Here is a 16,799-nt window from a genome sequence, read left to right as displayed (position 1 = left end):
CTTTTACAAATTGGCCCAAAACCTCCAAACTCGAGCCCGAACCAAACTAAAATTAATTGGGCCCAATCAACATGGGTTTGGCCCATTAATTTTAACCCAATTCATCTCTATTTTTTGGCCCAATTTAATTAAAAGATAATTAAATGGCCTTCCAACGCTTGCCCAGGACTGGGTGCCAAAAACGGGTGTAAACACCAACACAACATTCTCCTTCATCAATGGCAAAACCAACCCTCAACTTCCCCATTCGATCAGTCCAAGACTTCAGCAAACTACAACGCTATAGCGATTCCGTCGAGATGTACAAAAACAGAACAAAACAAAAAAATGCTAACCGCCCATATATGACGTGGCTCCAGTCTCCTTAATTTTTTTTTGGTCTTTTTCAACATCGGTCTACATTTTTTACTTTTCTGATTCCTTTAATCAAGACGAATGATTAATCCTATAAAATATTAAGAAAAAACTAAAAAAAGTTACGGAAAAGCTAAAATTGCCAAAACAATCAAAGAAGTACTAGACACACAAAAAAGAAGAAAGAGAGTAGAAGAGGAAGAATGGAGCCGAATCCCTCACCCCCTCAAACCTTGCCCCGCGTTGCTTGACATGTCAAACACGGCCTAGCTAGCACTCTCAAGCTCGGACACTCGTTGCGCAAGCCTTTCCTTCTTGTCTTTCACTCGCCTCACGACCTCTTCCATCTCTTCTAATTCCTTAAGCTCACTTTCTCCAACCGGTCCCATACCACCGGGAGCTCACTTAGGGAAGCCATCTGCTCCAAGCTCTTACGAAGCCAATCAACTTCTAATTGAAAATGCGTCAACGCCTTCCAAACCATCGCGAGCAGAGTCAAAATCCTCAGGTGTAGTCCAGGCAAATTCATATTCTCCAGCACCTCCGCAAACGATACCAGGGAATCCAAGGCAAGTTTCCTAGAGATTGAGCTCGCACCACCGAGGCGAACGAAAGTACTTGGCCACAGTCGAAAGATGTTGGACAATATAGCTTTATGCTCTTCTCGAACCTGGGCAAACAAAGCACGAGGACATAACCTTATCTCCTCCTGTGCTCCCAATCTCACACTGGCGGACCCATCCGGAAAACGTGTCACCATATAATCGCCCGCTCTCCAATTGCAAGGGACCTCCAAGATCAAAGGCAGCAAACAGCGACCATCCGTTCCCTCCCGCGTGTGAGAAGGCTCCACACTCGAAGCATGAGATCCAATAGCCCGTTCTGTAGTCCCATCTCCGACTCCCTCCGGGCCGATCCAGCATACCTCACTGACCAACTCTTTTGCTGCCTCAATCTGTTCACTTGTCCCCTCTATTCTTAATGTCCTCTCTTCTGATGTGTCACCAGGGTACGGACCAGGAATGATCTGGTTGAATTTCACAAACAGCAGTCAGGAACCATCACACTACGAAGTCAAATTTGGAACCCAAGCACAGCCTTTTTCGTGAAGAGGAAAAACATAAAAGAAAGAGAGAGGACTGCCAATGCTAAATCAAACACTAGGGAAGTTAGGCAAGGAAACCAAGCGACCAAGAATCTAAATAAAAGAAAAAGAACTAAGCAGAAAGAACGATATGTAGCATTCGCGAGACCTGAATACGAGCTCCTGTCCTGACTTGGATACTTTTTATGGTCTCACCAAACTTTCCAATCAACAGACCAATCTGAAAACAGAAACTAGGTATCAATTGTTTTCCACGCTGGGAATTTGTGCCACCAAGGTTAACGAGTCAACCACATGAATTCCAATTACATACCTTGTTACTTGGGATTTGCATCAGAAATCTATCAGAACCGGGCTGCCCCGGAGTTACCCTGCAGGAAACTAATCTAGAACCCCTTGATTCAGCCTATCTCAAAAATTAAACAGTATAGTCAGTGAAGAAAAGTTACATTAACTTGGTTCCAATATGAAAAGTACCCAAGTAAACCAGGAAGTAGGAGATTCCCAGGTTTGCATTAAAACAGCACCACATGCAGTACCTCAGCAAGAACATCCTTTATCAATTGCTCAGCCTTCGCAACTTGATCGGATGTACCCGTAAGCTCAACCAGCCTAGTTGGAGAATAAGGGGCCCATTCCGAATCTCGTGTTATTTCACTGACCAACTCTTTTGCAGCCTCTATCTGTTCACATGTCCCATCTATTATTAATGTCCTCTCTTTTGATGTGTCTTCCGGGTACGGAGCAGGAATGACCTGGTTGAATTTCACATACAGCAGTTAGGAACCATAACACTACGACCCCAAGCACAACTTTTTCCGTGAAGAGGAAAAACATAAAAGAAAGAGAGAGGACTGCCAATGCTAAATCAAATATGAGGGAAGTTAGGCAAAGAAATCATGCAACCTATTATACACAGACACGGAAATTCTAAAACAAGGGGGACACGACACGTGTATAGTTATATATATATATATATATATATATAAATTAAGAGAGCGGATAGGATAGCTCTAGGTAGCAATGTTATGGGGAGGGGTAGACCTAAATTGACATTAGATGCTATAGTGCGCAAAGATATGAGTATAATGGGTCTGTGTGAACAAGTGACCCTTGACAGAGCTCAATGGAGGAAACAGATTCATACAGCCGACTCCAAGTGATTGGGACGTAAGACTCGGTTTGGTACAATTTGACCCCAAAATTTTTAAAAAATAGTTTGACTTCCAAAAATTTTTAAAAATTATAATTTAACCCCCGCTGTGTCCCCATCCGCGTCCCTAGCTGTGTCCCCTTCAAAAAATTAAATTAAATTATGGAACACGCCACGTAGCATGTCGGACGTGTATCTCCTGCGTGTCCAAGCACTGCTACACGTCGACCTTGAGAGGTGTCGATGCTTCACAGCATGCGACTAAGAATCTAAATAAAAGAAAAAGAACTAAGCAGAGAACGATATGTAGCATTCATGAGACCTGGATACAAGTTCTTGTCTTGACGTGGATACTTTTTATGGTCTCACCAAACTTTCCAATCAACAGACCAATCTGAAAACAAATACTAGGTATCAATTGTTTGCCACGCTGGAAATTTGTGCCACCAAGGTTAACGAGTCAACCACATGAATTCCAATTACCTTGTTACTTGGGATTTGCATGCGCATTAGAAATCTATCAGAACCAGGCTGCCCTGGAGTTACCCAACGAGAAACTATTCCAGAACCTCCTGATTTAGCCTGTCTCAAAAATTAAAACAGCTGAGTCAGTGAAGAACAGTTACATTAACTTGGTTCCAATACAAAACGTACCCAAGTAAACCAGGAAGTAAGAGATTCCCAGGTTTGCATTAAAACAGCACCACATGCATTACCTTAGCAAGAACATCCCGTATCAATTGCTCAGCTTTGGCTATTTGATCTGATGTACCCGTAAGCTCAATCGGCCTAGTTGGAGAATAAGAGGCCCATTCCAAATCCCGTGTTACTTGAATCTTAGCTCAAGACTGAAGCTGAAGATACTTGATAGTCTCGGCACTTTTCCTGATAATCTCGCCTATGCTGCCACATGCTATGTAAATCTTTTTGCTTGTTTCCTGGAACTGGAAGCCATAAGAAACAGGTATTAACGAGGGAATTACATTGGAAATACAGAGGTTTTTCCATTGGGTCTCCAAAATGGGACGCTCAAATCGAAGTCTGTGTTTGGAACTCTCAACAGAAAGCATGGTTGGAGAAACTCCATTCTCTACTATGGAGACTCCATTTTGACAAAAATGGAATAACTTCTCCACCCTTTTTCCTTGGCCAAAATGTCTAAACTTTCAATTATAATCTAACTCTCTTTTTAAATAAGGCCAACATCAAAAAGATATAGACAAACCATTCAAATAATAACATTACAAAATATTATGTGCTAAAAAAACCAAATTCTAGTTTTTGGGGAGAAATTTTTTCGTAAATTTTTAGGGGAAAGTGGGAGAATCATTGAATCTCTGGAAAATTGAGATATAAATACAGTATGGGTTAAAATTCTGACGATTGGTAAATTTCCCTATAATCACATTTCAAAGTTAAATGTAATTTAAGACTCCACTTTCTGAGAGTTGGGTTTGAGGCGCTCTAAATGGATACACACATATCCACATCTCCAAACATACAAACAGATACCAAGTATAAGCAGAATACAGTCAATCTAGATATTGTCTTATTCACGGAGCAGCCGTGAATAAGACATTAACGGAGGCGCGCGATTTGGGCTGTCTGTTTCGACTTTGGACGGTCCGGATTTAAATGAAACTTTTCCGGGGAAGAGTTCTCTTTTCCGGAAAAGTTTTATTTAAAGCCGGAATGGACACACGCGATTCGCCTCTGTAAATAGTAAACCCTTGTTCACGGAAGTTCCGTTAAAAAGATTATTCCATCAATCTAAATCGGAAACAACGTGACAAAAAAGTTAAAGCACCATTCAATTATAGACACAGTTGTTACAAACCTATGGTACGGGATACACATCCTATGATTCGTAAAGTCTCCTTCGAAAATTAGTGATGGAGGGAGTATAGGACGAGCAGGAGTACGACCCCACTGATTTGTTATTTAAATTTTGTCTTATTAGTTGTATTTAATAAACTTAGTGTTAATCACTTTAAGACATTTCAAATATCATTGCATTCTCAACTTTTTATTTCACATAATGAACAATGTTGTCTAATGCAAAAAACTAGTGGCCACTTACTATTTGAAACTCTCTAATGCATATTGTCCAAAATTCAAAAGCGCTGAAACCATGAGCTATGCGCTTTATGTATTACAAAGATTGCTAAATATTATGAGTGAATTGCTCTTAAACTTGATCCATTGAGACAATTCAAACAATTTGTCTGTGTCTATATTCTAGTTACTTTCTTAATAACTATGTTAGGTTTTTTAATTCTTAGCACGAACCTTTTTTCAATTACTATTATATCATTGCTGCTAAGTTGTACTATGTTTTTTAGTTGAAATATGTTTAAAAGGTGCCCCAACTTGTACAGATTCTAGCTATACCTCTGCGAGAAACTATACGTGTCCCACTCCTTATCCTTTTCGTATAGAAATTTTCATCCTAAAAACTTCATTTTTCATATTCGAAACAGAGTTATCAGGTGTTATTTGGCATAACTCCTTTAATTGTACATAACATTTACACGGTACATATCCGATTTGAAAACACTATAATTACAGAAAAGAGAACAAACCGTTGTTGAAATCATTGGTATCGAAACACCCACCCCAACCTTCACCCCGTTATTATCAACCCTAGGGCGCTTGGCTTCGGCGGTGTTGACGATACGGGCAGCAATCTCTTGAGCCCCGAGCGGCAGGACGCTGTTGTGGGAATCAGGCGGAGCTGAAAAGCCAGAGCCCCACCGCGTCTGCTTAGTCTTGTTGTTGCCGTAGGAGTACTGCACCTCTTCCGCCATGGTTGTTTTGTTTGGTTTTTTAGAGAGAGAGAGAGAGCTGCAGTACAACTTTAGTTTTGTTGGGGTTTGGCGTTGTGTAAGTATTGATTGTTGCATGGATTCTCTGTTTCTTATTTTCAACTAGCATCGTTACCTTTCGATGTTCTATACGCCAGACAAACAATAGACTATTTTATGCGAGCTCAAATATTTTGTAGCGGAGCTCCACAAATATACCGGACAAACAATAAATTTTATGCGAGCTCAAATATTTTGTAGCGGGGCTCTACAAATATTTTGTCTAGTTGATAGAAAAGGAATTCGGATGCATTTTGTTCATTTGGAACAACTTGTGTATTGAGCCAATCCAGGCTATCCCGACACACATGTTGTCTCCTTAACGGCCACTTCAGAAAAAATAGTTTAAGAAAAAAAATATCAATGTGAATTAACAACTACTCAAAGAATAGTGGCTAAGTCCATGTATCGATCTTCAGAGACAATATGACTAAGTCACACTAAATAATATGACTAAGTCACACTAAATTCGAGTAACTTTCAGATTAATTCAAAAAAAAAAAGAGTTTGATTTGATTGGATTATTTTGAAAAGCTAATTAAACTAAACTAAAAAGCAATTTAATTAAAAGGCTTGGGAATAATGGAAGAAAGTATCCAGGGTTTGGAATCTACGATCTAACCGCGTAACTATGATATTCAATGTGCAATTTCAAGGATACGTCAACCACGAACCCATTAGCAATACTTCTCTTGTTGCCAAATTCGACTAACTGTTTTTGGATGGACAGAGAACAATGTAGCAACCTCACTACTAGTAAAAACCCCCTCTTGATTTTTCACATTCAATCGGTACCAAAAGAGCATAAAAATTGCTTGGCGTTGTTCATTGGTGAGATTACATTTTGATCTACAATTGCTAGAGGATTTCTCATACAAAGACTGATCCATTTAGTGACTGGAAATACTAGTGGACAGAAAAAAGGATTGGTTGGAACTTGAAAAAAGGTTTATTACTAGGCGAGCTAAACGTTAAAGAAGAAAAGGATTAGTTTGAGTTTGGGATATAGAATAGGTGGAGAGGGTGACAATTAGGGTAGTGAAGAAAATGTGTTGGAAGAAACAGAGAACCTTGGAAACAGAAGAATTTTTATTGGAAAATTTGAGTTGTGGTGGGAAGTCATTATTCAATATTCCCGGACTATAATGTGGCATGTTGGTGCTCCCAATCAATTACGTAGCGAAAAATTTTATAGGGACAAGGATTGAGCTACTTAGCGTGGATAGCGATAAATTATTGGCCGGGAGCACCATGTAGGACACACATGCCACGTGGTACTCCAGGAGTATTGAATAATTTTTGAAAGGAGTAAGAAAGAGAATGATTTTTAGAGGAGAGTTGAGTTATTATTAAATTTTTTTTTTATCAAAAGTGAGAATATTGTATTAATAAACGCCCAGCGGCACTTACAAAATGGAGATCATTACAAAGAACTTGGACAAAGCCAAACTAATCGTCTAACAAATAGAAAACAAGTAAATCACAAGGCAATCGATGTCTTTCATCCTAACCCAGACTTGGCCTGACGCAATAGCGACACTTTTAAACTGCCTAACATCTAATTAGGAGTCTCGAACGAGAAAAAGTGCAAAGTTAAGGACAAAAGACATCAAATACTCAGACGATAAGATGCAACGCACTAATGAACTCTCAAGAACTACATATCTGCCAAGCTGCCACGAGTTGCCTCACCAAAGATATCATATAGGGATAAAATGCTGAAACACAGATATCGTTGTGAAACAACCCTCGATTGATAGAACCTGATCTGTAGACAAAATTTGTCCAAAGACGAAACTACTCTCGTAGAAAGAGAGACAAAACTTTCACAGATCAGATCAGACTACAAGTTGTAGATCTGGAGAGACAGAAGAGAAAATAACAAAAATAAAGAAAGGGAGTCGATAGTACCACGGCCTCTTCCTCCCGCCGCCACACACGGGTATAGAACCTATGGGGGGAGGGGAAGGGAGAAGATCGAGGAGTTGTGGTGGCTAGGATTGCGAGAGAGGAAGAGAGCCGCCCTTTAATATTTTAAGTGGAACCCTAATAAGGGATTGGACCCTCTGTGAGAGAGTTGAGTTATAGTGGGAAGAAACTTCGATGATACATAATTTTGCTCTTCAACTATATAATTTTGCTATTTCTTGCGTAACTCACAACGTATCATAAGATTTATCGAGACATTAAGATAAATTTACAAATGTGTACTGAGTTTACCGCAAAGTGTTTAGGATATATAGCACGTATCATGAAAATTTGATGACATCGATTATTGGATGAGAAAATTAATAAGCCATTATTTTCAATGAGATTGCACGTTTGAATTCCACAGAGGAGGATAACATAGTAAACGTTAGGGCCACTAGAGGGTGCTTTTTTATTTTATTTTTTTGAATTCACTTATTGAAACGAGCCAATAATTCATAGAAATAGAAAAATCAACACAAAACTATCAGAAGAGGGAATTTTTTTTTGAATACAGGAAAAAAAAAACTTAGATAAAGGTTATTAAGAAGAATTAACCCTTGGAATTCACGGTTACAGTTTTTTTGAATGGCAAAACAGTTACATTTATAAAAAGCAGATTAGAATTTTAGAAAATACACTATTCTAACGTTAGGAAAATCCTACTTGGATCTACAACTACTTGACGCTTAAGTAAACTAGCGTCGTTTCCGTTCGATGCACAGGACAAACAACAAATTTCGTGCGAGCTCAATATTTTGTAGCAGAACCACACAAATATTTTGTCCTGTGAATCGAACAAGAACGAAACTAGTTGATAGAAAAGGAACCCGGGGTGTGTGTTGTTCATCTTGAACAAAAGTAAATGACAATCCCAAGGGTTTTGAGGTGAATTTCATGGAGCCCAAATGTTCCAAACCTTAGAGCTATTGGACGGTTTGCTCGGCTGTTAACTTTAGGACTCTAAAATTAATCAAGGTGTGTGCAAGATGGCCCGGATATCCGATAGTATAAAAGAATATAAATAAATCACATGACAGGGGTGTTTCACTTATTTTTTTTGGGTTTTTCCTCATTTAAATTTTTTCGCATTTCCTAGTTTACAGCCAAAACTTTTACCCAATTTTTTTTAATTCCCAAATGTGAGTTTTGAGTCAATTTTTCCACCCAAAATTATGATTTTACCCAAAATGTAAGTTTTGAGTCAAAATATATATTTTCAAAATATTCAGATAAAAATCTTACTTTTTTGATTACTCTCGATGAGACGAACCAATGAATACAAAAGTTTGAGTTTGACTCAAAATAAAGGAATACAAAGAAAAATTGAATGAAGACAAAAATAAAAAAGCTCTTTTTTTTTTTATCTGCAAATAAAAAAGCTAAAAAAAGGAAAAAAAACTCTTAGGTGAAACAAGCAAGACTTGAGTCGGTGACAATTTAAAATGGACGCTCACTTATTAGGAGTAGTTACTTAAGTGACAAGTCTAACGTAAACCTTCCAACTAATTTGGGATTTCAACACGATCCACGGGATCTCTCGTATCTTAATCGCAACGTCTCTCTCTCTCTCTCTCCAATTCTTGTTCGGTGTGTAGATAAACACTCCTGGATCCTCTAATCTTCCCTCACGCTCTCACGTCACGCCGTTTCTTTTCCGAATTTCAAAACTCTCTCTCTCTACAATGTCGACGTTCTCACTCCTCTCTCTCTCTTGACGCCTCTCCTGCGATTCCTCTACCAAAGCCATTCTCTCTTTCTCTCTCCCTCTCTTCCCCTCTCTAGATTCTTCGAATTTTGTTTTGTCTGTATCTGATGGAATTGCTTCGAGCGATGAGTGCATCTACTTTCATTGATTTCTCATACAAAACATGTCCATAGTTTTAGTTTTTAGTTTCTCATATGTGTCGATTACTCATGTTTTCACTACAACTTAGGTGCGTGTATATTAATTTATATAGGGCTGCTTCTTGTTCTTCATCTTCATCTTCATTTTTTTTTTTAATTACTGTTTTTAACGTTATGTTCATGCGGCATTAACCTATCGGCTGTCACGCAACGATGTATCACGTTTTTGCTTATTATGTGTTTCTGTTTTTGTTTTTCGTTGAGGAAAATTTCCGTTTCATTCTTTTTTTGGTTTCTTTTCTATTTCAGGTTGATGCAAACAGAGAGAGCAAAAACTTTAGCCCCTTTGCAGTTCTGGACTAAGGCCCTTTGAAGCCCGAATGACTATTCTCGTCATTACTCAAGGTTGACGTTATTTACTCATCGGGCTTGGATGTTCTTTTCCAGCTTTATTTCTTGGGTAATTAGTATATGGATTACAGGTAGTGTTAGGGAAATATGTTGTGGATTTTATTTTCATAGATTAGTTTCCTCGTGCTCGGCGGCTGTTTAGCGAGATCCATTGCTGGGGGCCGGAAAACTTAAGCGCTCGTCGTCGCCAGTGCCGTCCAAGTGCATGGTTGCGATCCTCGTTTTGGCTAAGGAAGAGAACCTATGGACTTTGAGGGAGGCGGCGATAATGGTGCCGTTGAGGTACCGGCAGCCGTCGCCCACTGCAGGAGGGAGAGAGCCGTTGCCAAGCACGAGGAAGCTGTCGATTTCGCCGGGAGGAGGTTATCGGGCGGGATTAGGGTTTCACAGGTCGGGTTGGATTCGGCTACTAAGAAGAAGGTGGCGAGCATAGCTGCCAGGATTTCAAATGTTTCGGAGGAACTTGTGGGGTCGGGGAAGGGGAGTAGGAATAATTGGGATGAGTTACTGGTGGAGTCGGTCGCGGCCTCTATTGAGGTGAAAGAGAAGGGTTCTACCAAGCCAGATTTGCAAGCTATTTTGTGAACTTAGGTAATTTGATCAACACTTGTTCATTGCCTGTTTTGTGATGTTTTGTACGGCTTGAGATATAAGATATTTTGAGAGAAGGGCTTAGTTTTGTTGCACTATAGTAGTTTTGTAGCACTGTAATAGTTTTGAGAACAGATTGAGGAGGACAAAAATTAGCCCCCTGTACTCTACTAGATTAAGTAAGCTTTGTTCATGATGATGTTCGTTGGGGAAACTGATGAGAGAATATTACTTCAGTTTTCAGCCACAAAACTTCTTGAATTTCAGTCAATGTATTGGAAAGCAGCACCTATGAGTTAAAAGGCATTCTCCTTAGACTTCTTGATCATCCTATCGTTATTATAGTTTTCCTACTTGTTGGTACTTAAGGCGTTCTCCTTAGATATGACTGAATTATTAAGTATCTCAGTTTATTCTCTATAGTATATGCATGTACTACCCGACCGAATGTTATGATTTCTTGTCTGCATTTGTATCCTCTCTGTTTACAGCTACTTGTTTTAACTGAAAGAATCTAACTTAGAATATGTTGACTGAGTGAGTTTTAGTCTTTAGTCATGTAAGCAGCTGTAACTTTGACTTTATTATAGGCAACCTCACGAATTAGAGCTATGGCTGGAACAAATGAGTTCATCAAATTATATTTCTTGGTCCCAAAAAGATTAGATAATACTAAAGATAGGCAGATAGAGGGAACAAATGGTAGGAAGGAACCAAAGCAATTGGAATGCAAAGGGCTTCCCTACGTTTAAACAGATGAAGCAAAATCAGCTGCTACCATGCAGACTAACTTCAGTGCCGAAAATCCTGCAGCTGTAGAAGGGCCTGTTATTCTAGATGAGAAAAATACTACTGTCAACCATATTGGTAATGCAGTCACCTCCTCCTCTGGTCCTTTACTTATAACTGGTAATGAAAACAGGACATTTGGCGAATATCATGAACGTGTTGAGCAGGAGCGACATGACGCAGAAATTGCATGTTTTGTTAGTAAGGAAAATGCTTCTGACAAAGGTCCTGTAAGTGCTGTCAATACTTCTGGTGGATTTGATTCCTTTCTTGATCTTTGGGATACAGCCCAAGAATTCTATTTTGATGTTCACTTTAGCAAAAGACCGAAGGGGAATTCCAGTATCCCTTTTGAAATACACGGCATAGCAACCCGTTGGGAAAATTCTCCAGTGCACTATGTCAATCTTTCTAAGGATCTATTTTGGTTTAAGAGAAGGAATGATACCTTGCCCATGACTATTTCTGGTGATGGTGATGATGTTTTGGCACCAAAGCATCGGTTTGAACTTGCAATGCAAAGATGGAATAGGATTGTAACGATCATGGGGAGAAAAGATGTGAAAAAGTTTACTGGGAGCTTAAAAGTTCAGATTCAGGTGTTTAAAGTTCCTGCTGTTTCCATTCTGAGATTAGGTAGCCTGAATCTTGCTGTGAAAACTTTGGGTCTTGAACTTGTTGACAGCTCATACTATGTGTTGTCCCTGGTTTTCGTACAGGATGGACTCAACATGTGCATTGTAGCATGGGTCCTGTGGCCTGACGAGGAGAGAAGCTCCAACCCCAATCTGGAAAAGGTGAGTTGTGTTATTTATCAACTACGATATTGCTTTTGGTCGACGTAATTGTCTTAGGTCAAGGGAAATTCCGTTTGGATAATGTTGCATCTTTGAGACGCAACCAAAACATGACCATTTCTGACGAAGCATTTAAAAACTTGTCATGATTTGGGTTGGTTGATGAAGTTGAAACTGCTAACACAGGAAGTTAAGAAAAGGTTATCCAGTGAGGCTGCAGCGGCTGCTAGTCGGAGTGGTGGATAGAAAAATCAGATGCGCGTAGCTGCGTATAATGGTTGCTGCCGCAGAGTTGCGCAAACCCGAGCCTTATATTCTGTTCTCTGGAAATTGCTAATTTCTGAAGAACTAGTTGAAGCCCTTCTTAGCATTGAGATCCCACTGGTGAGAATTCTCAGGTCACTTGCTCTAAATAATGTATCTTGTTCTTGTACACCTTTATTTGAGGTTTTCCATTAAACTTTGAGCAAAGAATAGATGGTCGAACTGAAGTATCTTGAGTGAAACGTATGTGTATGGATTCTATGGACCAGTGGCATCACTGTATATCTCTAGAGGATATGCTCTAGAGAATGCTTTCTTGTTGTCGGAAACTAATGATATCCCTCTTATCAATTAAATGACATCGAACTTTCTGATATGTTTCATTTTTTTCACTGATCTTCATTCGAAATTTAGAAGACATATTTTCTTCCTATTGTGTTCGGTTTTTGCATCACTGAAGGCCTGCAATATTTTGAGTGGAATGCTAGAGAAAACCCATCTCTGAGTTAAAATTAAGTCCAGGCAATTTTCTTTTAAATCTTTCAAACTTATTTCATTCTTGAAAGTGCGGCATCATGTATGAGCCTATGGAGTTGTGTAATTATTCTTGTCATTTCCTTTATGCTTTAAAGAATTAATGTAAGTGTGTTATGAATGTGAATTGTGTACATGTTTATTCAGGTGAACATTCTTGCGGACATGGAGGTGTGGGGAATCGGTGTTGACATGGAGGGATGCCTTCAGGCGCGTTCAGTGTTAGGGAGAAAACTAAGGTATCTTGAGAAGGAAGCTGACAGACTGGCTGGTATGATGTTTTCTTTGTATTTTGGCGCCAGATATTGCAAATGTCCTTTATGGGCGCTTGATGCTGCCCATACCTGAAGGGTCCAATAGAGCAAAACAACACCCAAGCACCGACAAGCACTGTTTGGACTTGTTGAGGTATTGCGGAAAACCATTTATTTATTCTGCTCTTTGTCTCGAAGGGTAAATCCTGTGAAGTGAACTGGCGAAGGACCTTGTGCATATTTTTCTCTTGCAGAATGGATTTACATAATTTCAGCAGGTTTTTTGTGAACTCAAAGAAAATAGATAGTAATACAGGATGTGCTATTTCTTGGAAAATATTTCTCTAGAATGCTCCTGTTGGGTCTTCAAAAGAATGTCTGTGCATATATTTTGCTAAAATTTGTTTGGATCTGCTGTAACTTTGGAATTTGTGAAATCAATAGCTTAGGATGGTTCATGACAATTTGAAAATGTTATATTTACAAATTTGTGTGCTTTATTGTACTGCTGAGATCATAGCTGAAAACCCCCTTTGTGTTCAATATTTAGTGTAAATATTTATGTAATTCTGGAGCTTGGACATTCCATATTGCTTTGAAAGTAATTGATATCAGTGTGCAGCTTGATATTTCATTGCACTTGGTGCCTATTTCCCTTTCGCCCCCTTTATACATTCTTGTACCAAAAAGAATTTGTTTTGGTTTCAGGCATGAGCATCCCAGTATTCTGGTCATAAAAGAGCACCGATCTTTGGCAAATCTACTAAACTGTACCTTGGGATCAATTTGTTCGCTCGCTAGGCTTTCAATTAGGACACAGAAATACACGCTTCATGGCCATTGGCCCCAAACATCAACAGCAACTGGACGACTTTCAATGGAGGAATCTAATCTTCAGGTTTTGTTCTTTATCCCCTTCATTTTTCTTCTTGTGCTAGTAGAAACTAATATCTAGTGTAATGAATTATGTATCAGTGTGTGGAGCACATGGTTGAATTCGGAAATGACAAAGATGGAGATGATTCAAATGTAGATCGTTATTGTATAAATGCTTGTGACTTTTTTGTCCCTACTGAGGTAACGTGATTCTCCAATTGTGAGTTGAAGCTACAATATACGGTACTAATACATATGTATTTAAGCCTCAGCAATTGCCTTGTGGTTCATTTAGCTTCCTCAAATGTTTTTGCAGGATAATTGGTTGCTATTAGCCGCAGATTATTCTCAAATAGAACTGAGACTAATGGCTCACTTTTCCAAAGACACTGCCCTAATCAAACTTCTCAGTAAAAGCCATGGTGATATCTTCACCATGATAGCAGCGAAATGGACTGAGAAAGAGGAATCTATTGTTACCTCCCAAGAATGAGATCAAACGAAAAGATTAGTTTGCGGCATCCTGTATAGAATGGGTCCTAATTCCCTTTCTGAACAACTGAATTGCAGTTTAGATGATGCTACTGAGAAAATTCAGAATTTTAAATGGTGTTTTCCTGGTGTTGCTTCTTGGATCAGGAAGCTGTCACATCGTGTTGTCAAAAAGGGTTAAGTTAATATTTTGCTGGTTTCTATTCATTTGTTGTCCAAGTTTTTCTGCAAATATAATGCAAAAATTATAGGAGCATTCTGAGTGTGAGCTTAAGAAATTTTGAATTGGCCCTTGCAAATACCAGTTCTGTTTTGTCAGTTGTTGATACATCTCTTTTTTCAAGGTCATGCTTGGCATTTTTCTGTTCTGTATGCTACGTTCTTTCAGTTCTTTTCTCCATAAAAACTTCATGAGAATTTATCTTGTTTTTGTCTTGATATATATCCGTCATCTTTCTCCTATGCATCTTGTAATTTTGGAATCATTTGCTTGTTTATTGGCCAAATGATCTATTATATATCTATCTTGTGCTTCTGCAGATATGTGAAGACTCTTAAAGGAAGAAGTCGTTTCCTAGCAAAAATTAAACTTGGAAACAGTAAAGAAAGGTCTAAAGCTCAGAGACAAGCTGTCAATTCTATTTGTCTGGTAGTGTTTTTTGTTATTGTTTATGCATGGACGGGGGATGTGGAGGACTGGGGTGGAGGATTTTGTTTTTAAAGTGGGAGAAGAAAAAGTTAAGTATGCGATTGCTTCTTTCCAGGGATCTGCTGCTGACATCATCAAAATTGCAATGATCAATATACGTTCTCTGATTGTTGGAGAAGTCGACGATTCCGATCCGGCAACAGTTGCAGCAAAATTTCACATGCTTAGGGGCCACTGCAGAATCCTTTTGCAGGTAACTTTTTGAGCGCTTCAAGTTATTTATTTGTTTATTTGAGGAAGTATTCCTCGCTGTCTGTTTTTCCTAAAATGGACTGCTAAATAGCACAGCATTGACAAGAAGAATCTTGCCCGGGACAGGGTGCTTCTATAGTATGCAATGAGTTCTAAAAGTTATGAAGTATTTCCCATGTTCTGTTGACTTCTCATTCAAATATATGTAGGGTGAGCTGTGGGTATCATGGAATTGGCACACCATTCATGCCTGCTTTTCTTAGTCTTAATATATTTGCGAAGTTTTGTTGTATGCTAAAGATCAATTGTAGTTCTTCATAACAGTGGCTTCCACTCCCCTTTCCCCAATCTTCAGAAATTCACGGGGGGCCTAGAAGTAGCAGCAGTGTGGAGAAACCGGATACAGCTCTGGATAGGGCATTTTGCTATGTATGCTACATGGATAAATCTGTGGTTGTTTTGGAGGGCTAGCCATCATACTATCTGGCAGTGATGCATGGTTTTTGAGTGAATTAGGGTGGCGTCTTAGATTGATTCAGCCATAATAGGAGCCATTGGCTTTCTGGACTTCTCATAGAAATGAGGCAACTTAGCCTTTTTGTCAAGCTCATTGATCCCTCACCCTGGATAACTACTCTAATATAACTTACTCAAACATGTTCCTCTAATTGGAAAGAAATGCTATATCGTCTGTCTTTGTCATTTATGCTTCTTATTTTAAGCACTTGCCCGGTCCATACTGATTCTATTCTATTCCAGTCACCCGAAGGTTGAGAGGGGACCTTTTTCTGGCATAAATGTAACAGATGATGTTCACGTTTGCTTTCCAGGTACATGATGAATTAGTACCGGAAGCAGATCCTTCCGTCATAAAGGATGCTGGGTGGTTGCTTCAAATGAGCATGGAGAGAGCTGCGTTGCTTCCCGGTATGAGTTCTTAAATCGACTTATGTATTTCTTGCTGTCTTCTCCTTGTTGCGAGTTCATTTTCCCCAGTGATTGTTTGGGATCTTTTGGATGTTAGGGAATGCTAATATTCTATACCATTTTTGGGCATCCCTATCATGCTTGTCTCTTTTGTAGCCTTATTTCTTTAAATTATCTTACTTTGTCTTCCAGTTCCTTTGCGGGTCAAAATGAAGGTTGGGAGAACATGGGGACCTTTGGAGCCTTTCCTGGCTGAACAAAATGAACAAGGAAGTTACGGTCCCAAATTCTTAGGGGGTGTGAGCTTTTCAGATAAATATACTGGTTGATATGTTGTGGAAACAGAATTTTGGGCCAATGCCTGTAGTGGCAATTGCTATACTCTGGCATTCTAGAGTGCATCTTTATCATTGATTTATGCTGAAAGCAGCCCTATATTCTGCTCAAAGAAATTTGTTGGCCTGGGCAAGGGACTTGGAAAGCAGCATTGCCTGATGGACTAGAATTCACTAGTACTTGGTTTTCCCTGACTTGTGTTGCCGCGATGACAGCTGAAACAATGTGTCGGCTCATGCAAGCCATAACGGAATTAAGTAATTGGCTTGTACAACCCAACCATTAGTCTTGTCAAAATGGTATATGGTAGGTCAACATGTGGTTTTCTTATTGTG

At 39.2% G+C, this 16,799-nt stretch overlaps 1 protein-coding gene and 1 pseudogene across 2 annotated transcripts; one reads left to right on the top strand and one right to left on the bottom strand.

Annotated features, from left to right (window-relative positions):
• Positions 1-374: 374 nt before the first annotated feature.
• On the bottom strand, positions 375-5,435 carry LOC131328432 (uncharacterized; annotated as a pseudogene).
• Positions 5,436-10,155: 4,720 nt separating this feature from the next.
• Positions 10,156-16,651, top strand: LOC131325159 (helicase and polymerase-containing protein TEBICHI-like). 2 transcript variants are annotated; one of them, XM_058357251.1, is made up of 10 exons: positions 10,156-10,294; positions 11,217-11,682; positions 11,769-11,880; positions 12,067-12,264; positions 12,826-13,086; positions 13,641-13,830; positions 14,841-14,949; positions 15,065-15,202; positions 16,032-16,128; positions 16,321-16,651. In XM_058357251.1, exons 6-10 carry the CDS (start codon positions 13,766-13,768, stop codon positions 16,455-16,457), a joined length of 546 nt encoding a protein of 181 aa, XP_058213234.1. In that variant the 5' UTR covers positions 10,156-10,294; positions 11,217-11,682; positions 11,769-11,880; positions 12,067-12,264; positions 12,826-13,086; positions 13,641-13,765; the 3' UTR covers positions 16,458-16,651. The 2 variants fall into 2 exon arrangements, 1 of the variants encoding a protein (XP_058213234.1); XR_009199605.1 differs by lacking the exons at positions 12,067-12,264; positions 14,841-14,949; positions 15,065-15,202; positions 16,032-16,128; positions 16,321-16,651 and having other exon boundaries at positions 11,217-11,284; positions 11,372-11,880; positions 13,641-13,781.
• Positions 16,652-16,799: the final 148 nt, after the last annotated feature.

Source organism: Rhododendron vialii, chromosome 1a (assembly GCF_030253575.1).
Source record: "Rhododendron vialii isolate Sample 1 chromosome 1a, ASM3025357v1".
In the NCBI taxonomy this organism is placed as follows: Eukaryota; Viridiplantae; Streptophyta; class Magnoliopsida; order Ericales; family Ericaceae; genus Rhododendron; species Rhododendron vialii.
Note: the sequence above shows the minus strand (reverse complement) of the source record. Positions and strands in the feature narration are given on the sequence as shown.